The 26,899-nt window shown below is 36.0% G+C and overlaps 1 protein-coding gene across 8 annotated transcripts in view; it reads right to left on the reverse strand.

Moving 5' to 3' along the window:
- RALGAPA1 (Ral GTPase activating protein catalytic subunit alpha 1) overlaps positions 1 to 26,899 on the reverse strand; it is a 134,990-nt gene that overhangs the window by 83,843 nt on the left and 24,248 nt on the right. For 4 of the 8 annotated variants that reach the window (XM_075103370.1, XM_075103366.1, XM_075103374.1 and 1 more), the window contains exons 9-18: positions 24,099 to 24,307; positions 23,500 to 23,739; positions 20,515 to 20,706; positions 19,889 to 20,026; positions 17,514 to 17,662; positions 16,112 to 16,241; positions 15,148 to 15,385; positions 12,700 to 12,861; positions 8,203 to 8,343; positions 474 to 2,042 (exon numbers count right to left, since the gene is read on the reverse strand). In XM_075103370.1, the coding sequence (XP_074959471.1) occupies positions 474 to 2,042; positions 8,203 to 8,343; positions 12,700 to 12,861; positions 15,148 to 15,385; positions 16,112 to 16,241; positions 17,514 to 17,662; positions 19,889 to 20,026; positions 20,515 to 20,706; positions 23,500 to 23,739; positions 24,099 to 24,307 (3,168 nt within the window). The remainder of the gene's footprint in view (positions 1 to 473; positions 2,043 to 8,202; positions 8,344 to 12,699; positions 12,862 to 15,147; positions 15,386 to 16,111; positions 16,242 to 17,513; positions 17,663 to 19,888; positions 20,027 to 20,514; positions 20,707 to 23,499; positions 23,740 to 24,098; positions 24,308 to 26,899) is intronic. The other 4 variants (XM_075103373.1, XM_075103372.1, XM_075103371.1 and 1 more) reach the window with 3 other exon arrangements.

The following is a 26,899-nucleotide window of genomic DNA, read 5'->3' on the forward strand; positions in this document are numbered from 1 at the left end:
ACTAAATGAACCAGAAATACAATTAGTTCAACCTAGCTGGTCAAGAGCCAGGTCCTTCTGACAAACAAACTACACTCAGAGTGGAATAGCTCATTCTGATAAAATATGTGTATGCCAATCATTCAGTAGGCTGAATTTTAGGCCTCTGCATGGTAGGTAAAAATTCAGAACTCTCAAGGCTTAATCCTTTATTAGGTCATTTACTGTCTCTTCCTCTTCCCTAACCTGATGGTCTTCAGCAGCAAAGAGGTTCAACTAAATATCTTGAAAAGGGAAATTAGTAATTTAAAGTATGTAAAAGTAACTTATGCTGGGAGAAAAATCAGCTGGCTGTAGGCGCATGCATAACCAAACAGGGAAAGCAGTGATCATCCCAAAGCCTTTTGATTGCTTATCACAGCTTGCTTCAGTTGCATTAAGCCAAACTGGTGCTGCCTTTCTCCTTTTGCGCTCTGCACACTGTTAGTGCTCACCTGCAGCTTTCCTTCCAAAATAGCCCATTACATGACTGTACAGATCCCTCAGTGGAGCCTCTGCTGGCATTCTGTTCTGCCTCTGTGGGGAAACATTTGCCTTCGGCTTCGAAAGAGCATGTACAACAGTTTTATAAACACCACCCAGGGAGCCCTGCTGTTGCGCTGACTCCTGACCTGATGCTCTAAAGGTACTACGATTATGGAACTGATTAACTGCAATACCTTCTTTTTGCAACATTGCTGCTTGAGTTTCTGTAGATTCCTTAATTTGCTTGCTGCCAGCTGAAGCAGCATTGATCACATCTAGAGGTCTATATATTCCAGGTCTAACCAGCTCCGTGACAGCTGATGAGCTGGTGCTTGCACTGGTACTGCTGTTGCTGCTACCACTACTGCTACTGCTGAAGCCACCGAGTTTACGAAGTCTTGCTTTCCAAGCGGCCTCTTTGCTCTCAAGAGGATTGTAAAATTGAACCGATTCTGTAGATGGCCTAAAAGTAACATGAACGCTATTTCTTTTTTTAGTCGTTATTTTCATTATTTTGGCCCTATGAGTTACAGTTTCAGATATACTCCTTTTAGTTGGTGACAGTTTGCTTGTGCCCGTGATGTGAGACATTTGAGGGTTAACTTGTGCTTTAGGAAGAATTTTCTTTGCATGCGTAACATGTGAGTCGGTTACTTTTTCATTAAACTGGGCACTTTTATGCTTTTCAGCTACCGCCGCTTCCACAGTTAAATCTACATCAGCTTCGGTGGCTGCTTGCCTGTACAGGTATCTCTTCCCTTCTTTGCTGCTAGGACTACCAGACCCACGATCAAACATGCTTTCATATTGTTTATCAATATTTAACTGTCTGGCTTTATCAGGCGCTTGATTTCTTGTAAAAATGTCTACCTGAGTAGGTGCAATATTACTTATAAAGCCACTTTGGTTTTGTTCTGGGTGCAGCGCTGTGTTATCGGCTCTTTCTGTAACAGTGATGCTATTCGTGCATTGACCGGTCTGATCTCTATTTTCTAATCCATCCAGTGGTAATCTATCATTCCTATTTACTGATGTGTCAACTTCGTGAGCAGAAGCCTCACATTTATCTACCTCACAGGTACCGCAAAGTTCTTCTTTTTCTTTAAGATATTCTCTCAGAGAGGAAAGGAGATCATCTTCACCTTCAAGGTCAACATACTGGCTTTGTTCAAAGGCTGTGTTTGCAAACTCTACCGGCCCTATTAAATGACAAAGATGGTCATAAATACTATCCCCAACTTCCAAGGAGGAATCTCTGCTATTTGTATCAGTGATATGGCTTTCAGTGGATCTATGCATTGAAGAGGTCTCAGTGGAACTCTGTAAGCTTGGAGCATGATGGGATGAACTGTCAATGACAGGAACTGCACCTTTGGCTCGTTCAACTGCGAATGGTTCCAGGATGTCAGAGGTGCTGCTGCTTCGTGGCAGTGGCTGTTCCTCATTTAATACACCAAAAACTTCACTTGGAGCATCCTCACTCTGTGAAAAATGTCTGACTCGAGGTGGACGTGGAAGGATTTGAGCATCGTCAATGTCTGTAGGAAAAAAGTATATGTAACGTGCACTAAAATTTACAGAGACAGTATTTATTTTCCACTACATCTTAATTATGTGACTTTAAAAGTCAGGAAAGTCCAGAGCCTTGTTTTCTTAAGTACAACAAAAATTCTTTTTCCAGTACTAGAGTGTTAAAAATACACGCAGGTAATATCCAGTACAGAATGTAGTATAAATGAGTTAGACCATCAGAACACAGTTTTAAATGTTAACATGCATGAGAACAGTGAGACCATGGAACGTTTGGAAATACAGTTAAAGCTAGGGCTGTGCCAATAAGTTCAATAATTCAACCAATATTATTCCAGCTAGCTTGTTCAGGAAATGGTTACCTGGAATACAAATTAGCTTAATAGTAGTACCCTTCATGGAATTTACATCTTCAGAAAAATGCACAACTCCAAGCAGAACACGTAAGTTTTCTGGAAAATTAGAATTGTCTATTGAAGTGGCAAACTATTACCTTTTTCATAACGTGCATGAATATAAATTACTAAAATATCAGAAAGAATACTACCATGCAATTATGAATATTATGGCATATGTAATATAGTATATACCTAAAGACTAAAGCTTTTAAATGACAGGGAAGATCTGGCCCTATATGGAAAAGATGACTAGACATAATGGATAATTTAAAGACATGCCCTCTTCCCCTAGAAGGATGTTTTGTCTCTCATCTTTAAAAAGCAAAACTAAATATTAAATGGAGGCTTACCTCCCCCTCTTCTTCCAGTTTTACACAAGGAAATGTGACATTTATGAAAATTTACAAATTAAGGACTCTGCTACTGAAAAACATTCTGCAGCCTCACAACAGTTAACATTAGAGTAAAACCACTTTTGTTTATGAAAATACCAGAACATTTCAATCACTGATTCCTTGTCTGCATTGAGACTGCTAATATGCTAGCATCAGTACAAATCACAGTTAACTGTAATGAAAGCTGCAGTTTCAACATGGATCACCTAGGAATTATACAGAAGTATCTTCAGCTCACCATCATCTACCAAAATAAAGAACCTTCACACTCCTCTTCAGATTTCCTGATATAAGAACACTACATACTATCAAAATCACCAGTGTAGTAAGTATCTCTTAGAGACAATACACCTAATTGCAAGAATTCCAGCCACCCCTTGCAGTCTTTTCATGGGATAGGCACTTCAACAATAAGGTAAAAACAGCTTTCTCAGTTTCCTGTTGGTCTCTTTTTGATAGAATCCCTTATTCCCCAGACTCATTTTTTACTACCTACCACTTAAAAAGGTGCAGATGTGTTTTTAAAGTTAGCAATAAAGAGCTTAAATGAACACCAACAAGAGTTACTTGCCACAATAAACGGACTTACCTTGTTCTTCTATCTAGAGGAACTAGATAGATATCTTCAGGACTACAATGGTGATTTTACTTAAAATCAGGACAAAATTTAAGCCCACTTCCCGCCCCTAAATCTGATGTGTTACTGCCAAAATAAATACTTCAAATTATTATTTCATGGATCTCTATACCTATTTCAGTAACACTTCATAATGATAATCTGAAGTCACCTTAAAAACCTGGTTTAAAGTGCTCACACTTTTCTGAGAATGTTAGAGCTGGAGCTGAATTTTCTCATATTTTCCTTCTGAACAAAGCATACAAACGGGAAGAATGAGATAACCTCTGTTCTTAGCTAAATGTATGTGTTGGAAGAAGATGAAAAGTGGTATTTTCATGTTCAATTTTTCAGAGAAGTTAAATTTTGAAAATTAAAGTTCAGCCTGATACAAAGTTTAGTGAACTGTAAAGAAGCTACTAGACAGGAAATAGGTCTATAATGGAAAAAAAAAAAGCAGACATCCATGCTATTTCAGAAAATAAACATGAACTGAAAATCATCGTATACAGCACAATTTAATATCCCTTTCCTCTCTCTTCACCTTTGATAAGCAACAAATTTCTCATCATCGTTCAACTTATTACTAACTATATGAATTAACAGTCTCTGGAATGAATGGTGTCTCTCTCTACTTGGAACGGCCGTTTCAAACCCCCTGCTGACTTAGGCAAAGATTAACACAGGTTATGCTTATATAGTCTCAAAGCTATTTCTTACAGCTGCAAAGAAAGGACCATATGATTCAGTCAAAAATATGTATGATGTTATATACGAGATTAATACCTGTAACTACGATATACCAATCTCATCTTGAGCCCTCAATATGCATCTTTCATACCTTTTATAAACTCAAGCTTATCTAAAGCAGCAGCCTCAGCATTGCATACTGTGCATGCACACAGTGATCATGATTTTCTAGGATGTTAAAAATTACTGGATGGAGAACTCCAAATGCATGCCAAGCAGCTCCACACATTGAAATAAATTCAGCTAGATTTATTTCAATGTTGATCCAGTATTAATTTTAGGTGGCTACGTATGCACAACTAGCACATACAAGTACACAAACGTTTTCAAACAAACGTGTAGTGCTTGTGCCAATATAGATTTCTTTTTTGCAGAACAGAGGAGGAAATGAAAAAAATATACTGTTATTGCAACATCAGCACTGAAAATACAATGTTTAAAAACCCGAACGGCTCCTTCACAACCAGGGCTCACCCTTGCAGAGAGGTATACAGTCAAATTGGGACACCATCAGTTTTCTAAGGAGTTTTCACTAACTACATTGCCATTGTGCACCAGAAGGCTGTGTATCTGACATACTGCACATACTTAGAAGAAGCACTGGCCCTGTTCCTAATATATTACAGCGAGGAAGGGATTGCAATTGGTAATTCTAGCCAATCTCACCCGATCACAACTTTCCTGAAAGTCACCTCTCCTTTTTCTGCTAGAAGACAGAAATAAAAGATATTTTTTCAGCATCAAGTGGGAGAATGATATGCTAAAATACGAACTCATGGAGACACACATTATGGCAAGACAGCATGAGTGCAAGCAGAAGATTCCCATATAACGTTGGGACAGGATTATATTTCATCATGGACAGTTAGCTCAGAAAGTGGATAAAAGTAACACGTTTTGCTTCTCAACTTTCATTTCGATTCTTCTGTAAGAACGCATTCTGTGAGCTTCTGGGACTAAAGAATAATTACAGCCATACTGACATTACAATTATGATTTCTTTATATCTCATCTTGATGATTACTTACTGATTAGCGAGCAAGGTTGTAAGGCATAATATACATCTCCCTTTCATGTTAATACTTCTTTTGATTCTTATAGTCCCAGTGCATAAGTAAAAATCTCCCACCTGCAATTCATTAGACTGCCAATGTGGCTTACTGCTTCCATGAATCTTGCCTATACCTCACCAACACTTTTTTTCACAAGCAGTGTTGTACTTGAAAATCCTGAATAGGAGCAGAAATGAATCATTAGTTTTTGCTAGCTCTCCTGTAAATGTGTAAGACTGGATTTCCTATGATTCTAACAGGTTAAAAGAAAAGTTCTTTTTAGAAATATTGCAGATTTGCAACAATTGAGCTATACCAAATCACTTTACTAACTAAACATCTTAAAGCACTAATCTCCACCACCACTTTCTGGATCCTATTTGAAAAGTTGCAAATATTCTGCACACGGAAATACAGCATAACTTCAAAACTACATGAAAGAATTACAATCTTAGGAAAAGCATCCTCTATGATGCTAGATGACAATGTCAATATTGAACTTTTGCAATAAATTTTGTTAACCGACTGACTGATCTTCAAGCAGAAACATGATGTCTCAATAAATAACAAATTACAGTGGGGTGTTCTGCCTTCCTCTCGAAAATTAATATACTGTACTGTACATAAGGTAAAGGTTTTGGCATAAATGCTTTCTTTTGGACTACCTGTCAAGATTCACCAGTGTTCAGTAAGTCAATCTTTCAATGAGGAGTTTAATAGCTAGAAAGGAGCTGAAAACTACTTCAGGGAACTTAAAATTAGGGCATCCAATTCTTTTGGAATCACCTGAAATATCCTCTCCTTTGAGTTGTGTTGGGTCTGAAAGTCAGTTTGGATTACAGGGATATTCATATAATCATGAAATAAGAGGAAGGGCTGTCACAGCAAGCTAAACATAGTTCATTACCTGAAGCACACTTACGATAGAAACAATTTGATTACTTCTCAAATCACATGCTGTACATCTGGACACAGAAGGCTTTCAGAAAAGAATATATTTACTGCTAGAAGAAAAGCCAAGGAAAATTATAAAGCTCCATGTTTAAAAAAAAAAAAGGAATGGAAAGACAGCAATGAAAAATTGCAGAAAATTAAAAGAGCAAAGCGCACTCTGCTCTGGTGGATAGTTTTTCCTTTACTCTGCTACTTCACCATCAACACCCTAATGGCTTGCTTTTTCTTCACTAGAGCTTTTTAGTTTTCTGGCAATGTTCAAGACTCTTGGGCACATCATGAAGCTGTTTCAACACCCACCTGTTGGAGGAAACACCAAAACCAGGAGGTGCCTAGGACTTCTTCCATATTAGAAGTGCAAAGGTCTGTAAAATTATTTCACTTTTAAGAATAACACCGTTTGTGCAGTTTTTGTGTTGGATGAGTATCAACAGAAAGGATAATAGCAAGAGAGCCATCAGGTTTGAGACACAATAGAAGAAAGATGCAAGCCAGGACTTTTCAGAAACATGGATTACAAAATTGACTGCGAAAGTGCTTTCGCCTTCTTCAAGACCGGATAATTAAGTTTCAGTGACTATATGACAAAATGGTAGTTCACTGTGAAAGCTCATTCCCTTCTGCAGGTGCTCTTGAGTTCTTCATTAAGAATTGACTACTTCCAACAATGTTATGACCAGGTAAATCTATTTCCTAATAGGTTGTTCATGTACCGTTCCTATAAAAACCCTATCTTCTTAGTTCTAATAATTTATACCTTTGAAGAGATATCCTTTGCACTTATTTGCATTCAAATAGCTCATAATCTTCCGCTGTGAAAGTCTGGTATCTCTAGAGTGGGTTCCTTGAACTTTCCTGATTCTCCATTTATGTTTTTGGATTGACATCTAAGGCACCATGTTTCTGTTTCACAACAAGACGACTTAATTTTGGACACACATCAAAATACAATTATGAAAATATAGTTCTTGATACTTCTTGGGTAACAAAGGCAAGCACAAGAGACAGAGAAGAAAAAAGGAAGAACATAACTCCCATTAAAAACTTACTGCTGTTAAGTCCTTATATTTGTACACAGTTTTGACTGTATATATTGTCCTCCCACTGTGCTTTCTTTTTTTTTCACTCATTAGACAAAGGCATAATATGATCGTCAGCCTTAAATGCTACTAATTTACACCTATATAACAGCTGGAGCACTGGAAATAAAGAAAACAAACCCAAAATATTTTCTGTAAACTTTTATGCATGCGTTTTTAAAATCTGTGCTAATTCTAATTGCTGAAGCTATTTGTTCAAAGAAAATTATCCAAAGAAAGCTCGTGTCAAACTTCTAGCCAACTGTCCTGCTGGACCAAACATAATGTTGAGGGACACTACAACTCTGTAAAAAATGGATCACTTGGAAAACAACACCAAAACACAAGACTTCATAATTCCAAACAGTATAGATTTTGCTATCTTTTTATAAATGAATGAAAACCAGGCATACTGTAAAGCATATTATATGATACCGTACACTTCAGGCATTCTTTTTTCATGGGAGCTAAAGTGTATCATTATCACGGTTGTCCACACAGCATCTATGACACCGCGTTTAAAAGTTTAAGTAGAAAGATGTAAATGGCAAGTCAAAATAAAATTATGTTCTTCCTTTTCCTCCCTCACTCATTGCAAATAACAACTTTAGAATAGTTGTACTCTCTGGTAGACAGATGCTATACTACTGGTACCTATAAATTGAGAAAGCAAGAGATTTCTCTAATTTTTACTTTTATGGTAGTAAACATTGGCACAGCACTAACTTCCAACAGTTCCAGAATGAATTGCAAAATAGCATGGTACTTTACATAACTCAAATTATTCATTCTTAATCTCTTCCCCTCTCCCCCCATCCCCCAAGTATTTTTACTTTGAAGAATTTAATGATTTAGCAGAATTTGAAAGCAGAAGGTTTAAAAAAGTGATAAAGGGGGTGCAGAAATTAGCAGAGGTGGCACTACCTGAAAGCTCATCAGAAAGGGGAGTGAGAACAATATCAGGCAAGAAGGGTTTGGAAGTATGGATCAGAACAGGAGCACTTTTAGCACTGCGTATATAGGCCGATGGCAGAGCACATTCACCAATGGATCGGCTTCTCATGGCTTTAAAAAGGAAAAGAAAGAAGTGGGGAAGGAAAAAAGAAGAGTGACTATAATGAAAGGCTTGTGTCACAGAAAAAGCAGCAACAGAGAAAACAAAGATAAAAAGGAAGAAAATCCAAAAATTAAAACATTTCAGCACGGCAGATATTGGCAGAGCTGTAAGAAAGAAAAAAATCAGTGGACACATAAGACATTTTGAGTTTTTAACTTTTATGTAAAGCAGCACAATGCCTTTATTATGACGATTACAGAGACTTTGCATTAAAAAAAAAAATCAAGAAACTAATTAATACTTTTTTTCCCATTGCATCAGGGGTTGAAAAATCAAAGTTAAAGCCACTCCACAAGCACTCAGAAATTGATTTTTTTTTTTTAAACAGAAAAAGCAACTTAAACTACATTTGCATTTTTCTAGTTTCTTTGGTTTACTCCTGAAAAAGTAACTCTGAACTTTACACATACCCATACTCTCGAATTCAAGATTCTCCAAAAGTTTCAAAACCATAAGGAGAAAATGACCACATTAAAAATGAAGTGACTGGAGTGAAATGGTTTGACAACAAAAAGCATTAAACTGTGTCTTATCTGTAGGGTCTGGCTTTTAATCGATACTGGGTAAATCTTGCTAAACTGATCCTAATTCACCTTTTCATATCTCATCTCCTGCCAACAGCCCTATAGAATAGAAAACTTACATAAGAATTGTGGCACCAGGATCAAGGTTATAATTAATCTTTATGACATTTGTTTTCCTTTGTCAAAGCAAGACAGAGCAAGAACGGATACTGCATTCAATCTCAAAGTACACTTGAAGTTCTTCAAAAAGTAATATACATTGTTTCAAGCAGCTTCCTTTTCAAACTGTTGCAAATTTGGTAATTTGTTTTAAAATAGTTGCTCATAAACTTCTTTTATGGAAACTTTGGTGTATCTTACATAAATATTGTCAATTCAATATTTCACCAGTCTTTAAACTTTTCTATATATATTTTCAAAGCAACATAGAATCTTGACTTAGAATCTTAGTGCTCCTGATCTGTATGGGAATCAGAAGTACATGAATGGAGTGCAGTGAAAGTTGAGCACATCACACTTCTAAATCAGGTAAAGAATTGTCCCTACCAGCAACATGCAGATAACCTGGGTAGGTCAATGTACATAGAGCAGAGAACACACTTGACAAATGTAGGACAACTTAAGCGGAGTTTTAACATGGTTTGAAAAAACAATTCAGAAAAACATACATTTTAAGAAGCCATTCTCTATTAAACTTAGTTTATAAGACACAAACCAATCTTTAAAAAAAAGGCAATTATGTGTAAGGCCTTAAAATCTCTTTGTTTAAGAGACAAAATTCAGGATACAGTGATAGTTAGATGCATTACACTGATCATCGTACATCTTAAAGTGAACATAGGCAAGAGAAAAAATAACAAGCTACACGGTAAATCTTGAGGCTCTTTTCCAACCCAAATGGTGCTACAATTCTAAATAAACCAAGCTTTTGAGACTGGATACTGTGTTGTTGTCAAATCTTAACACAAAGTGTCCTTTGTAATTTGGCTGGATCTTTTCCACCATATTACACTGATACTAGCAAGGGGGGGTGGCGGGGAATGGGCACAACTTGTTTACAGTTTGGAAGGTGGAAAATTTACAGAAACTTTTGAAGGAATATTTGCAGTGTATTATTACTGAAATTAACTTTGAGATGTTGTAAAAGGAAAATGTGACATCAGTGAATTATTATTTAAATAAGATGTGTCACATTCAGTTAAGTAGTTAAGTAGAGGCAGGCTTAATACCAGAATGTGGACTAGATACTTAACAGTTTATAACCTTCCACTGTTGTTTATAGACAAAAGCAGAACAATAGATTAGTAAATTCCTTCCAATCTGATATTTTTATAGGACTAGAATCTTCCGACTATGCCACAAATTCTGTGTCTAGCCCTATAGATTTTTCAACCCATATGCATTTCATGTTTAAAGGCCCTCTTCCAAAAATTACTTTACATAAGTTCAGGCTAAAAATGTACACACTGCATATCAAAAAAGCTGTGATTTTTATTTGGGGAACACACACACACAAATTCAGTGCAGCAATAGATGTGTGCTGGCATGAGGATGGCTCAAAAAATAGAGGTGTACAGATGTACACAAAATGTGTACAACATAAAACAGATGAAAAAGAAACCCCAGCTTTTTCTTACCATAAAATATTCAACATGCACATCCCCCCTACTCAGATATAAAGAGTGTGTTACTCACAATCAAAGGAAATATACTATATATCAGATATCATGCAACATATCTGAGGTCTGACTCAATTCCAGACTTAGCTTGTGGAGCTAATGTCAAACTGAAGGAGATGATCTGACCAGCAAAATACTCTATAGAAAATTTTACTTATTGTGACTATAAACCAGTTTTTTAATTATGTGACCCTGTGTTAACTGGCACAGATTCAGAAGCATCCGAAAGCTCTCTGAGCAGACCTGAGAGACAATAACAAACAACTGTTCGCAGACAGTTAAGATATATGCTTTTGTAACATATTCTTCATTAACATTTTAAAAAACTGAAGGGTTTGGGATTCCACCTCTGGCAACTCTTTTTGGGCTTTTCGTCTTTTAAAACCTTCCTACCAATGTTGTGATGCTTGTCCACAGATGGCATTCTACAATATGACTAGAGCTGAAATTTTAACTGGTTACAGTAATACAAACTTAGCTTATTAATATCAAATATGTAAGATAATTGGAGGAAAGGAACAAAACCATGGAAGCTAAAGTACAGTGAAACTAAAATCAGATTAGTTTCCTGCTAACCAGGTCAATATATAGCTTGATTAGGATAAATTTCAGTCATTTTAGGACTAACATCATATAAATAGCCATCTTTCAAATAGCAGCAAAACAAAGCCATTAATAAATTGACCAAACAACATAACCTTCTGACAGAATATCTGAAATATTAACAATTTGGGAAGGAGAAATTTTAACATGAGCTTTACCTTGTTAAGACAATTAAGATTTAAAACAAAAACACAACAACATTTTATCATTTACTATCTACAGAGAAGCAGAAATTACATTTAAAGTATCTGTGATCCATAAGAAAAACTTAGTCAAACTAGGTGCTGTCAGCATGAGATACAGGAAACACCATGTAGCATTTGAATGCGTGAAAAAGACAAGAAATTTTGGAGTAGTGACTTCATTTTCTCACGTGTCTGTACTGCTTATAGAACAATTAACTTTCCCACACTAACAAAAGCCTTATGAGAAAACAAATTTTTAAAATTGACAATTTTGAAGAATATTCGAATAAGAACTTTGGCTAAATAACCTCTGTGACTTAAAAAAATAATTGCAAATATTTTTGGAAAGAGAAAGAAAACGTTAATTTCTAGAAAGATAACAGAATTATATATTTAATCGCCAATATGCCTCCCTGGTTTCTAAAATCTTGTCAGAATGTACCTGCTTCCAGGAAGTATCAGTGAAGCAACAACACACAATGACCGAAGTCACTACTACAACAGAAGTAGTAAAAAAACCAGGAAGTTATATTCTTTAAGAGGTTCTTCTTTTAAATAAAAAAGTAAAAGCAGCTTATTTTCCTTCACATAAGGGATAGCACTGAGATCATCAAGATGAGACAGCAAAGAAATTTGTAATCCAGTTCATGTTAAGATATTCTAAACAAAATCATACGAACATAAGTCTTCTTTTGAGCAATCCACCTAAAGCACTGTTTAGCATCACTCATTTCTAACACAGGAAGGAGTACCTGCAAGTAACGAAGCTGAGAAATAGATGACTTCAGAAATGGAGAATTGCACACATATGTGCCAACCTTTCATTAAGGTGAGATTCAGGGTATAGTAAAAGACAACACATTTTATAAACTATGCAGATATGTACATATTTCTCACGCTTTTTGTTTTCACAGTTCAAAAACACTCAACCTATTTTGTGCACAGTTTATGAAAACACACACTTAAAAAGCCTTCTATTACCCACCTATCCATACCGTTGCTCAAACCATTCTGGGTTTTTTCTCTTTCATATATATATAACAGTATTATTTTTCCAATCTAGCTTAAGCATGTGATGAAACTCACTAAAAATGAGTACATCAACTGCATTACTTTCATTTGCAGTAACCGTAATGCTAGTAACCACAAGCTGTTCAGGTACCCTAAAGCAGATAAGGCTGCAAAATTTACCCATATAACATTATTAGAGTATACTTTCATGGAAAGAAGTTAGCCACATTGCTACAAAAGCCAGTTATTAATTCCTTACCCTTTCTCAGATGTCACTTATATCAGCTTTTAGAGGTACGTACCAACTGTTTTCTGCCGTACTATGCTTCTTGCCTTTTCTGTTCCTGGAGAGCCAGTGGTTGTAGCACTGCGTTGTCTCATTGGTGCTTGCCCAGGCTGATCACGGCTCCAGCCTCTAGAAAAGGACTTATCAACGGAAGATTTTGGAAATTCATGCCCAACTCCTGCAAAAATAGAATTGCAAATCTATTCATTTCTATTCTGATTTCCAGATATTTTTAATTGTGCTTTTTCAGAGAGTTTTAAAGTTGGATAGAATAAATTATGTTATCAAAAAACAAGCTTGATTTTAAAAGCTAAACAGCTCATTACTGTTTTTTAAATATATAAACCCACTCGGCCAGCATTAACACTGATAGGGATACTCAAACTTTTTCAGAAGTGTTGGTGCTGTTAAACTATTATGATTTTCTTTTCTGACCAATCAAGTGCAAAACCATAAGAAAATTGGGTTTACAAAGGTTGTAGCCTGATAAAAATGTTTAACTGTAGAAACTTTTCCTTTACTCTTCCCTATTAGACAAGACACACAAAATCATACATTATAGACCGTTAATGTTGTGGGGGTTTTTCCAAATAATTTTGTGACATTTGAGGGACATGAAATAAAGATGATAAAATACTTTAATACCAAATACAAACACAAAAAAAATGGGATGATGGGCTCTGAGAACAAGGCTCTTTGGAAATTCACAAAAAAATACTATACTAAGATTAAGAAAAGATGGAACAAATTCAGATTTGACATTTATATTGAAGTAAATAAAGCTCATATGAGGAGCTATAAAAAACAACTCTATGTAAAAAAAAGAGTGACCTAAAGAATATTTGCAATGCATTTCTTTGTCCACATTGAACTCATCCAAAATTACACTTGGTAAACAATTACAGTCATTAAAAGGGCATCATCTTGGAAAGTAAGCCTTAGTACAACATGTTTGTTATTACTAGCAAATGAACAGGGCCAAAGAAATCTGGCAAAATTTCTACATTATTTAGTACTTCCAAAGCTGGAGTTAACTCTGTAACTCACATTTAACAATGGAGGCTTTCTCTGGACACTATTACTGAAGACTAACATAAACTCTTCTCATGTAGCTCTGTATGGGTTATACAGATGATTCAAAATGGTTTTTAAGCCTATATTCAAATAACTATAAACATTCTTGCCTTGTATCAGACTACTATTTTTTTTTTTAAACTGTCTTTTGCAAGAAAAGAAGAAAGCTGAATAGCATAGCAAAACAAAAATGCATGGTCTGGAACAACCTCTCAGGGTCAGCTACAGAGAAATGTATTTTTGTCCAGTTGTCACACACCAGAAGAACAAAACGAAAGTGTGGATAATGCTCTTCCCCAAGACGAGAAATTTGGAAGTGTGTGAAATGCTTTTAACAAAAAACAGCCTACAGGAACATTCTCTTTAAGAGCAGGAAATGTACATCCACACAGATTACTTCTCACCTTAGGATACTGTAGGAAGTACATTCCCTCAGGTTTGACTGGAGAACCACATCAGTTAAAACACAGAGAGATTAAAAAGTAGTCTAAAAATTACACTTTTTTTTCCTTATTACTCACCCGAAATATAATCCTGCATCTCACTATTAGACCTCAAAGCACTTTTTAAAGGAGAACAGTCTCATTATCCATGTTTTACAGAAGTGGAAACAAAGAAGTGATTGCTTATGGTCACATGCAGAAAGTATCTGATCTAGGAAGAGAATCCAGGTTTTGCAACTCACAATCCAGCTCTCCATCAAGGAGGACAGACTTCCTGTCCCTTAACAATTCCAGAACCATACCATTATAAGCAGGTATCCACCTATTGGGTCCTACAGAGTATTACCTGCATTGTTTAGAAATCAGTTTAAAAACCAGTACCATTCATATGGACTATTAAAAGTATCCTTTCTCAGAAATAGTCCAACAAGGTCCCTTTGACAAAATTTGTCTTCACCATGGCTTAGTGGTGAATTAGAACCCAAACAAAACTATGTTCATCTTACATTTCACCTTTAAACAACATTCATTGGATTTCAGGATCAATATTCCAATTGTGCTTGCAATAGCCACTTGCCAGCTAGCTGATTTTTACCAGACATGTAATTTTTGTTACTTTCAAGAAGTTATAATTGGGACTCAACTATTTAATTGCTTTGATAAAAGGAGAAAGGCGTAACTCAGTAGAGTGTAACACTTTAGGTTAAATCCAACACACCTTTAAGAACTACATTCCATATGTGCCTGGCTATTTGCAGGACTGGACCTTTATGTGGAGATTTTGTGGTAGTTCTAAAAAGCAGCCTTATCTTAATTAAACTGGGTTATTTCAGGTGATAGAGATGCCTAACTAGGTGTACTAAAAAGGCTAGACCAAAATTCTGCTGCGACCAACCTCTCACTACCTCAGCTTAAATTCAAATGATGTGTATACAGTGTTGTCTTACCTTTGCCTTTGTGTTTTTTCTGCTTCTGCTCACTTAATTTATCCAATGGCAAGTCACTGAGGTCCAGGCTATACAAGTTTCTAGCTAACACTTTTGTTAGTGTTTCCATTGTCAGCGACCACTCAGTGGCCAGCTCTTCCCAATATGTCAGCGATGACATTACAGACAGCAAGTCATCCCAAAGTTCTCGAGAGATGTATACATTTAGATTCGCTTTGATCCAAGCTACTATAAGAGTCTAAAAGAATAAAATGCAAAAAGTTGAGTTCTGAACATAAGATGACAATATTCAAATGTTACTGCTTAAAAAGAAGCTTCCAACTGCCACAGAAATTTCTGTGTAGTCCTGACATTCTTTTCCTCACCAGTACACACAGACTTTTCATGAATTATCAAGTGTTATGTTAACATAACATATCTTTGGTATCTTACAAGTGTTGCCAAAGAGTTTTGTAATACTGTTCTCAATTAGTTATCATCACATTCATATCTTGTGTATCCTTTTTTTGTCCTACTAAAGAATCTAGAGACTTTACAGATCCTACTACAGAGAAGCCACTACAATAGCACTCTGCAGCTATACACTTTGAAACGATCTGCTAGAGCTTACTGTAAGGAATTAAAAAATCAGTTGATTAGGCATGGATGGCACAGGAGATTTTGTACTGACTTGAGCTAATTTTGCAATGGAAGTAGACAAAAACTTCACACATTGCCAGTTATCCCAACTCAACTACAGGACGGGAATTTTTAAATTTCACAATACTCCAAAAACAATTGTCAAACCATTAAATATAGGACAGAAAGTAACAAATGTATCTAGTTCTTTAACCCACACCATTCACATTATCTGGGTAACATGATCAATGATTTAAGATGAAAGATCAGCCAAGAGTGGTTGTTGCATCTAATCTCTTGGTCAAAATTAAGCTGAATTAATTAAAGTGAATTTATGTTTAATTGCCTGGAAAAGGGGTCCTGCAAGTCTTCCTGCTAAAGTGGAGTTTTTTCTTCCTTGATACTGCAAGAAAGTTTGGGGTGGTATTTTCAGCACAGATTCAGTAACCCTGAGCAGCACAAGTAGCATCTGTTCCCTGCAAAACAATATTAAACTTGGAGTTATTTTGTTATACTTATGTATATACCAGGATACTTTTAAAGATAACAACTGAGTTTGATTTGCTCAAACACATTCCGAATAGGACATACTGATTACAAACAGCCTAACTTGGTTCTTGCAAAAGAAATTACTCCAACCTTCTTTTCACACTTAAGAGTGAGGAACCCCTGTCGCCATCTAACATTTGCCAGGTTATTCATGTACTATCACCTTCAACGGCCTGAAATTACAGGCAAAGTTTTAATTATATTTCCAAACTGAGGGGTTTTTTGGTTTGGGGTCTTTTTTTTTTGTACCAATGACAGATTTTGGCAATGTTACATTATCATTAACATACTTCATCACTTATTTTGTGTGGCACAATCTTTCCCATCACAGTCTTGAGTCACTTCTTTACAGCAATATGAAACTGAGGAAGAAAGTACTAATCTGCTGGAATATGTTTTCTATTATTACTCCCAAATTTCCCAGTGGTTAGCCTTGAACTGAAGTCCTTATTTCCTCTCAAGAAGAGACAAGCTTGATATGACATGTAACGCCAGCTCTACTTACCCAGAGTTCAGGAAATACTAGTGACAGATTGAATGCAAGTCAAGTGAAAATGGAGTAAACCAGCCATTTGAAATCCCCTTGCTACTGCTTCCTTCCAATGAAGAACAGTGGCAGTATACTACCTCATTAGAGATAGCTATTTAAAGGAGACGGGGAAATAATATAAATGAATTTGAAAGTGGGTCCCTTGTACCTGCTAGGCACCTTAAGAACTGGAAAGGAATAAAACAGTTAAACAGTCACATATTCCTGTACACAATTAGAGATCAAGAGCAACCCACATCTGATTATAATAGTTATCCATGCTTATCTGAGGACTTTTTATATATATTTTAAATAGGCTGTGAAGCTTCATGTATGTTTTCATATTTAGCACTTTGACACATGAGCAAAACACCCTGGAAAAAAAGTCATCAGTAGCTCCTTAATAGTAGTCCATATATCCTAGTTTACTACTTTTTCCACTGAGGGCTAAGCTGCCTCAAACTAACTAGGTGCTTACTACTAGCTTTAACAGAGCAGATAACCTCTTCCCCTGTGGTAAGTCGTCTGTGCCATATTAAAGTCCCTGTATTTTCTGATTTAGAAAAACTGGTTCACATAGTCAATACCACTCTAATGCATTTACTAATAAGTAAATTTTCATATTTATCTTGTGAATTAATAATCTAAGATAAAAGCATTAGCATTTTACCATGTCTTCTTGTCCATAGTCACTTGGACTACCATGTGGCGGTAGATATTAAGAATGCGTTTACACATATCAGTGTGTTCATCCAGCAGAGCTTTAATTTCATTTGCAGGTTCAAGAAAGAATATATTTGAAGAATTTATTATAAAAACCTGTAAATAGAAAAGAGTAGATGTTATGAGCTTCAAGCACTTTGATGTTTTCAGAAGTTCAGTTGACAGTAACCAGAAAGAGAAAATATATGATTAACAGAAGAGGCTGCATATGAATTCACAGAAGTTTATCCTTAAATATAAGTTAGCTTGATGTGATGATAAAGCAACAATAAGACTGATTTTTCCCCATTTTTTTGTACAAAACATTTGTATATTTTTGCTGTCATAGACAGATGTTACAACAAACTACCCAATACTATTATTTTAACATGATGGACAAAAATGTCCCAGTGAAGAAGTCCACTGCACATAAGTTCTACCTGTAAGTCAGCAACTGATTAGTATAATGCATGCTAAACTACTTGAAATAGTCCTGGTACACAGTGGGTGCTTCAGCATGACAAGGGATGTATTATGTTCTGGGAAACGAAAGCATTCATGCCACTGATCAGTAAGGCTTACCAAAAGTAAGAAACAGGATACCTTCTCCAAAGCGGTTGACTGCAGTGGACAGTGAATTAGGGCTTTTGGAATGAAAATGATGAAAACAAAGTAGGCAAGGATACTGTTGGAGTTACAGGAGCTACTACTGAAGTGTTTAGATTTTTATGTAAGTTTAGGAAGTATTTGAATCATGGTGAGCCCTAGATTTCCAATTAATTTTTATTTGTCTTAATCCACATGTACAGGAAATCATTGGTTCTACAGCTGTAATTTCCCTCTACTGAGAGCTTTGGATTTTAATAATTAAAAACTAGTAGTATGCAGCTTTACATTTACTAGCCTCAACTAACGAACCTACCCTACTCTAAGTGCCTAGAAATAAGTCTATGCAAGAATTAAATGGGAAGAAAATTCAACACAGAAGTATTGGATTCTTGATTCACAGAAAAAGTCAAACATGTTTCTAAGTCAGGAAACCTCTCAAATTCAGACACGATACTGGGTTAGAATTATGTCTTGACTCTGTCTTGAGCTAAAAAAGATACTTGCTGGTGAAACAAACCTTTATCTAAAAAACTTCAACATGAAGAACCTCCTAGTCATTCTTAGATGTGTAAACCTTAGTAATACATTGCAAAGAGATAAAGATACTTCACTGTTTCTTTTCTCAGAAACACGTCATAATCTAAATAGTCTCTGTAGGCAAAGATTATGAAGCTTAAATTATTGTAACATATTTGAATTTAAAAGTGATCTCAGTTACAAAGTTTATTTCTATATATAACAGTGTACAGCACAATAGGAAGTCCTATTCAGGAAATAATTTATGCTGTGGTAAAAATATTGAATTCTAATTAGCATATTAGCATGGTCACCCATGGCAAAAGTGCATATGGTGGAGTGGCAAATGCACACCTATTTTATTTTGTTTAGAATCGATCTTCTACTGGGTAAAAGAATATTACGGAGGCTAAAGTCATATACACACCTATGTGTATGTATGTGCATGCACATACACATAAAGCACATTTTATACAACCTTAAAAGCATTTCAAAGACCCTCAAATTATACACGCTTGATTTTCTACATCCTCAACTTTGGTAAAGCATTTTCCTGAACATTTGAAATTAACACAATTTCTACGCTGCCAAATTTCATAGAAGCAGTTACAAAACTTCTGTTAGGAAAATTCTGCAACTCTCCTATTCCTTAAGGATATCACTGAAGTACAGAATTGCCATGTCTAATCAAATTTTTCAAATGCTTATGTACTCATCCAATCTGTAATTCAGATGAAGATGAGAAAACATCCCTGTACACCTTATTAATCAGATTAGGAAAACAGCAGTTTCAGATGTTTTGTGTATGGTGACTAATAGCTTAAAACAAAAAAAGCTTCTAAGCATTCTCATTAAACACTTAGAGTAATTTGACAATGTGGCATTCAAGTGAGAATTATTTTTTCTGTGATACAATGCAGAGCAGAACACATGTGCTGATGCAAAATTAAAAGATTTTTTTCTTTTACACTGTTATCCAACACTTGTGTACATATTGTCCTACTTCAGGTCAATAAAGATATAGTGAACCACTGTCATTATTGTAACATTATTTATGATCATACTTTTAAAATCTAGAATAAATTTTAAAATTCAGAGACGCTTTGAAGAAGCATGGGTTACCCTTGCAGAAGTGTTGCACTATATTCCACTCTTTATGTGCCGATAACAAGAGCTTTATTATTAGGATTGAAATTAGATATCAAGCCTATTTCATACCTGCAATACTGACTGCACTCCAGCTCGTACATTTTGCTCTTCAGTATCAATTTCAGACAATTTATGCAAAGTGTCTTCGTAACAGCCATTTCTTGCCCAGTTTGAATTTCTAACATGACTGGAGTTTATCCCTTTTTCCTGAAAAAAATTTTTTTTCTTAAAATCCCATAGATTTGTAGACAGGAATTTTGGGTTTATATTAAAGGAAAAAGGATAGAATAGATATTAAATAATAAACAATAGTAGACAGATACATCTTAAAAGACACAACTATATTTTAAGAAGTTTGTAACAATTATTTTAAAGTATCTGTATGAAATAACTACCATTTTCCTCATTATTTTATTTGTATATAGTTTTTACACAGCTGAAGGTTGGTACACTGTATAATCCACATCTTGAGAACCGTTCATAAAACTATATGAAATTTTAAATTTAACTAACTACTTTAAAATCCACAGATAGATCAAATTGGTAGCCTATTCATTCACTGTTTAATTATCATTGCTTCTCCCCAACAGATGCTCTGACATCAAATTAAACCAAATAAAATCTGTCAAGGAGGCCAATTCTCTGTCTCCTAGCGCATCCAAAAGATGCACAAATATTAACCAACTATATTTTACCTCTTCTCTTTCTTTTGCTTTCTCTGTTGAATTGTGGTCATCATGACTTTCATCACAATCTACAATTATGCACTGCATTATTTCTTCAGGTTCTTTCATAAATAAAGGCTTGTCTTCTTGCTGAATCCATTCCTGATACACCTTTACCACTTTCCTCATGGCAGCTGCTTCACATATTGGCAACAGAAATGCCTGTGAGTAGAATAAGAAACAAACAAAAGTCCAGTTAGAAAACTTGAAATCAAGTTGGGTTCTATAATGTACAGGTTATAAGGGATGGCCGGGGGGTGTGTGTGTGGAAATACAGCCACTGTAGGAACATAAATAAATAAATTGCTCCTGAACCTAAATGTTTGCTCATTTTCTTTACCTTTAAACTAAAAACATGAAAGAAATGTTTTAACAAGAAAACTTGTCAAGAAAGTACTTTGAGAATTTAACTGCAAAAGAGAGAGGTATGAGAATCCATACAGGCACACCTACTCAACACTTTGCCTGCTGAAATTAAGGCAAAACGAATGAGCAGAAGTTTCTATTACACCACCTTCGATTCAGAGGACTTGGAAGAGTGGAGTTACAGAATCACAGAATCCCAGGTTGGAAGGGACCTCTGGGATCATCTAGTCCAACCTTTCTAGGAAGAACACAGTCTAAACAAGATGGCCCAGCATCCTGTCCAGACGACTCTTGAAGGTGTCCAATGTGGCCGAGGCAACCCCTTCCCTGGGGAGATTATTCCAATGGTTGACTGTCCTCAACATGAAAAATTTTGCTCTGGTGTCCAATCGGAATCTCCCCAAAAGCAACTTGTGTCCATCCCCCCTTGTCCTCTCCATGGGACTCCTTGTAAAAAGGGAGTCTCCATCTTCTTTGTAGCTGCCCCTTAAGTACTGGTACATGGTGATGAGATCCCCTCTGAGCCTCCTTTTCTCAAGGCTGAACAAACCCAGCTCTCCCAGCCTATCCTCGTATGGCAGCTTCCCAGTCCTTTGATCATCTTGGTGGCCCTTCTCTGGACCCCTTCCAGCCTGTCCACATCCTTTTTGTATAGCGGGGACCAGAACCGTACACAGTACTCCAGGTGTGGCCTGACAAGCGCTGAGTAGAGCGGGATGATGACTTCTTTATCTCTTTAACTTTAACTTTAACTGAGTTAAATCAGTTCTAAATGATTAACAAAAATTCAAGTGACATACATTACTGGTAGCCATGTATCTTATTTTTAGCTAAATGAGATTTTACAAAACAGTATCCTTAAATGACTCCCTCAAAAGACTTCAGAAACAGTAATGTTTCAAAAAAATGTGTATTTGAGTCAGTGTGATGGCTGATTAGTGCCCTCTTCAGGAGGTTTTCTGTATCTGCTGTGCTGTAATGACCAGTCACAGATCAGAAACTTTTAACATTAGTCAGGTTCTAACTAACTATAAATACATTTACCAAAGAGCATTATGTTCTAACTGTATTTAAAAAAAGAACAGACAATCTACATAAACACATAGTTTTATAGAGTCCGTGGTGTGAATGCTGAAAACTCATTGCCCATGCCTTTAAGGAGTGCCCACTTGACACAAGCGGTATGTTGTCTCCCTGGAAATGGACATTTCATAATAGTATCACACTAGAAAGAAATCTGCTGTGTATTACAGACTTCAACTGTCAAGTTCATCAGTCACACACTATCACTCATCAAGTCTAACAGTCTTCTGCAAGCCCATACCCATTTTTTGTAACCTGGAGTCTAAAATTCATACAACCTTTTTTCTACAATCTTTCCACCATTCAGTACAACTGAAACCTCCTTCTGACTACAATAACGAAACCCTAATGTTTTAGAAACATTACAAACAGCTGGCATATTAGAAATGGAAACTTATTGAAAACTTATATCTAAACAATGACTTAAATGAGATATCACAACATGAAAAATCTAAATAATCTACATAATTCATAGAGTGCCTTGTGTAAAGAATGAAGAAATTGCCTGTGCTGTCCCTTTCACTGGGGGGGCAGTTTCTAAATTGACCATCAATAATTTAGACCCTACATTTGATGTCTCAGACTCTGTAAACCCTTGAGCAGCAGCTGAATTTGGGTAATACTGTTATCTCATTCAGTAATGTGTCCAAGCTCTTACAACACATTGGATGCAGATAAGCTTCTGACATTTATTTGCCTCATTCAAAAATAGCCACTTCATCCAGATATACCAGAGTTTGAAGATGTTTTGTTTTCTGCTGTTTAAAGCAATTCGTGTCATGCATTTCAGTTGAAACACAGTATATTTTTCTTTACTATAATTCAGAAAAATCACTTCGTCTTTTGATCTATAGAATGGGACATGAAGAAAGTCTATCTTGTTCCATTCTCCCACATTGAACTCAAAGTTATATAATTTCACATTATAAATACTCCATATTCTGGCATATGTTCTCAGCTTAAATTTGTTTAATAGTTTCCAGTTGAGAAACACTATTTTGAGTATGCTCAGCTAACATTTCTGGTTGCATTGAAGTCAGAAGCAGAAGCTGTTACCTTCTATAGCCATCTGTCCCACTCTTCTGACAAACTCCATCAAGGTAAGGACATTCAATTGCTCCTACAACAGCTCTTAAACAGCTGCAGACTCCCACAGGAGGCTTATTTTAATATGCTTGCTTGTGAGCTCTAGTAGCTACAGGGTTGATGTATGAAAATACCAAACATTCCTGTCTATGGGGAACTGTAAAGTCCAAGTTAAATGCTGTTGAACTGGTTATTAAAGAAATAAAATTAGTAAAATCAGGAACCGGGGATATTCTATACAGAAAACATTTTAGAATTACAACTTTTCAATTCTTAAACCTTAAAGGCAAGATGACAGAAGAAAAAAATGTACATTTATACAATGCCTGCTTAGCAAATGGTTTTGAAAAAAAACCATGACATAATGATAATTTACAATATAATAATCAAGATTCTTGCATTCTAAAGAGGGTTCTTTACCTGTCGAAAAATCTCAGTTAGGAAATTAACATTGCTTCTTTTAGAAGAAAAGACTTTCCGGACAATTTCAATATCGGTTAAATGCTCTTCATCAATACTGCAGAGGCTGGAAGAACTTGGTTCTCTCTCTGTTAAAGTACTTGTATTAGAATGAGATTGTTCTGGCTCTGCATTTCTATCCTGCTTATCAGTACTGTCATTTTTGCTGTCCTCCCTTGAAGCCATGCTAGCAGCTGCTCTCTGAAACAAAAATTAAAGAATATCTCATAGCTCATTTTTAGTAAAACAATTGAAGAGTACAATTTAAGTTATATAAAAGTATAGTTTAAAACAGTCCAAATAATTCAGGAAAAAAACCAGACAGGATGCACTGCATTTCAAGGCTTTTTATGTCTATTTGATTAAAAACAAAATAACAGAATTTGGGGGGGGGAAGCACAGCAAGTCCTTCTAAAGTGATTTCATATGTAGAAAATTTGCTTTAAAATTCCTTTCTTTAATTCTTCATTAGTTATAATTATTGAAGGAGTGCACTCTCCTGATACAACAATTAAGACAGAAACATGAAAACAAACACTTTTTTGTGTATTTGGTTTTACCTGAATATTCTTTGGCACATTTTCACCTTCCATCCCAGGAATATGAGGTCCTGTATGAGGTTTTGGCTCAAGCCAGAAAGACACCAACCATCGAATGACAATAACACGAGCCTTAATAAAAGGTTCCTTTGTGCAATATATTGCCTCATTGGTTTCTGCATCTTTCTTAACCATTACATAGTGTGGCTTTGGTCTCATTTGTGGTATATCTGTAAGGAAACAAAACATCTTAAAAAATACGTGCAGAGAGAAAGCTCTATATAAGAAAAATCCTAAAACCATAACCAATACACATGAACTTCAAGAGCTGCTATTTTTTCATAATCACTGCTGCACAACTCATCCCAAGATGTGCCAAAATGGACATGATAGAGAAAATTTCAGGATGGGACTATAAGATACCAAAAGACTGTAATTTTCTCCTAGAGACAGACAATATTGTTGGTCCAACGGACAGTAACTTGTTTCTGCTATGCAAAACTTTTAATTTTTTTATCTGAAAGTGATTTCTATAGCCTGACATTTTGCTTGCATTTTTTTTCTAAACAAGTAAACATTTCTCTTCATTGTTTTCAGCTTTTTTTAAAGCTACATGCTATGCTCAGCATTTAAAGATAAACTTCAGCAAACTCACTACAGACTACTACGAAGGCGCTTGAAATAGCGAAACAACTGGTAACTAGGCTAGAATATGGCCTATACAAGAAAATTATTTTCATACAGAATTAACAGTCAATTTTTAAAAAATTTAAGAAGCGTTTATAGTTAAGTTACAATTGAGCAAAAATTTATGTAACCCATACTGTTTTACAGCCTTTTAAGAGTCCTATATGTCACTTGTCCCCTATTACCAAACTTACTGAAAAGCAGGTGCAGGTCAGATGTAAGGGATCACATTTCCTAATGCATCCCTAGAATGATCTCTATGTTGGTCTGCAGCAGTCCACAACAAAGCAATATAATTAGCGAGAAGGGTCATCTGTTCTTTACCGATATAGATCCCAACGTGTAGTCATGGTTAAAATGGGACAGCTTTAATTCCAAACTGTATTCTAATAGCAGCTGCAATAAACACGGACTTTTCTGGCCCTGAAGTAAGTGAAAGATGAAAAGAACAGAAAGAAAGCCACAGAAGTTCGCAGTTTCATCTAATGCCGTATCTGCACAAGCTAACTGTGCTGGGCTTTGCTGCCAAAGCAAGGGCATGTGCATCTTCCTATGACTTAGCTGAAAGATGTGGCAATAGCTTCTGTACTAGCCTGCAGGGAACGTAACGAAGAACGCCCAGCGGCATGGCAACTGGCAGGAACTATTGTTATTTGGGGTCTATAACCTATAACTCCATTTTCTCCATCCCATGTTCTACACAATGGTTCAGAACTGTTTAGCTCTTCTGGTTCTCCACTGTGCTAGCAACAAAGATGTTGAGTGTGTCATCAGCATTCCTGAATCTCTTCAGAAAAAAAGTATCAGACCTTAATAACTCAAATGTGGATGGAATTGACATGTGGCAAAAATGTTACAAAGACTGGGGGGGACGGAATAGGGACAGATGGACAGCCAGTTTTCAAGTTGTGCATAATGCACATTTCTCCAGGGACAAATATCAACAGCCCAGCACAACTCCAGCAATGTATCAGCCAACTCAACACTGCAAAACGTAATTTCTGGGTTTCACAACCCACGACAGGGTGTAGAAGAGTTCTGAAATACCAATCATCAATCTGAGGCAGCTACCAAACTCTCAGGTGTGAAAGGCATTTCTCTGGGAGTGGTATCCCAACTCTATTCCTAGTTCTAGAAGGGCAAGTATGAGATCTCCTCTGGTACAAAAAGTAGATGAAAATTTTTCTGAGAACTGATTATGACATGTTCTGTCAGAACACACCCTGCTGCTGGTGTTTCAGTATCATGATTGTCATCTGGTGACAGCACAGACACACAGACACAAAACCACCAAAGAAACCAACAAAAACCAAAAAGGAGGTGGCATGGAAAATGACAGTCCTATCCAGATATGGAGAGTGACAGATTGGGCAGAGATGGTATTTCAGCACTGCCTCAACTTTTCTATACCTCGTGGTACATGAGTAACAGATATGTTCCATGGCTTTACAGGCCTGAAGGCAGTTCAAAAGATACTAATGGTAGGAGTCAAAGAAGATGCAAAGTAGCCATGCTGAAGAATATAAAGTTATTCCCTGACTATATCTTCCTAATGCAAGCTTAAGAGATGTTTTAAGGGATCCAGCATAACTTCTGTCAGGTTAGGGTATCATAATCCAGGAGAAACAAATCTGGATAGCAGCAAAGAAATTATCAGCTACTATCTAGGCAATTAACTTATGACAGGCATATATACTCTTAGGCATTTGAAGTGAATACAGCCTACCTGCCAGACTGCTGTAAAGGTTTCCTTGTTAACGTTACAAATACACAACACAACATCCAGCACCAGCACTGAGGATATCCAAGCTGGTATTTCTCAGTACCATTTCAACAGCCACATAACAAAAGTGGTGATAAACTCATCATGATGCTGCTAAACTGAGGAATGTCTCCAGAAGAGACTTTAAAGTTACATCCACTATTTTTAATGGAAGCATTATTTTTAGAGGAAAAAACCCACGACTCTTGCATACCATGTACCTAAGTAACAAATGCACAGAATACTTTTTTAAAAGCTTACAAAAAGTTTATTTACTACAAATAAAAAACAGTACATTGTTTTCATTCTATGGAAAGCAACTAAAAATTAATGTATCTTAAACAGAAGCATGTATAACAGGACAATCAGCGAA

The sequence above is a fragment of the Phalacrocorax aristotelis genome, chromosome 9 (assembly GCF_949628215.1).
Source record: "Phalacrocorax aristotelis chromosome 9, bGulAri2.1, whole genome shotgun sequence".
Taxonomy (NCBI): Eukaryota; Metazoa; Chordata; class Aves; order Suliformes; family Phalacrocoracidae; genus Phalacrocorax; species Phalacrocorax aristotelis.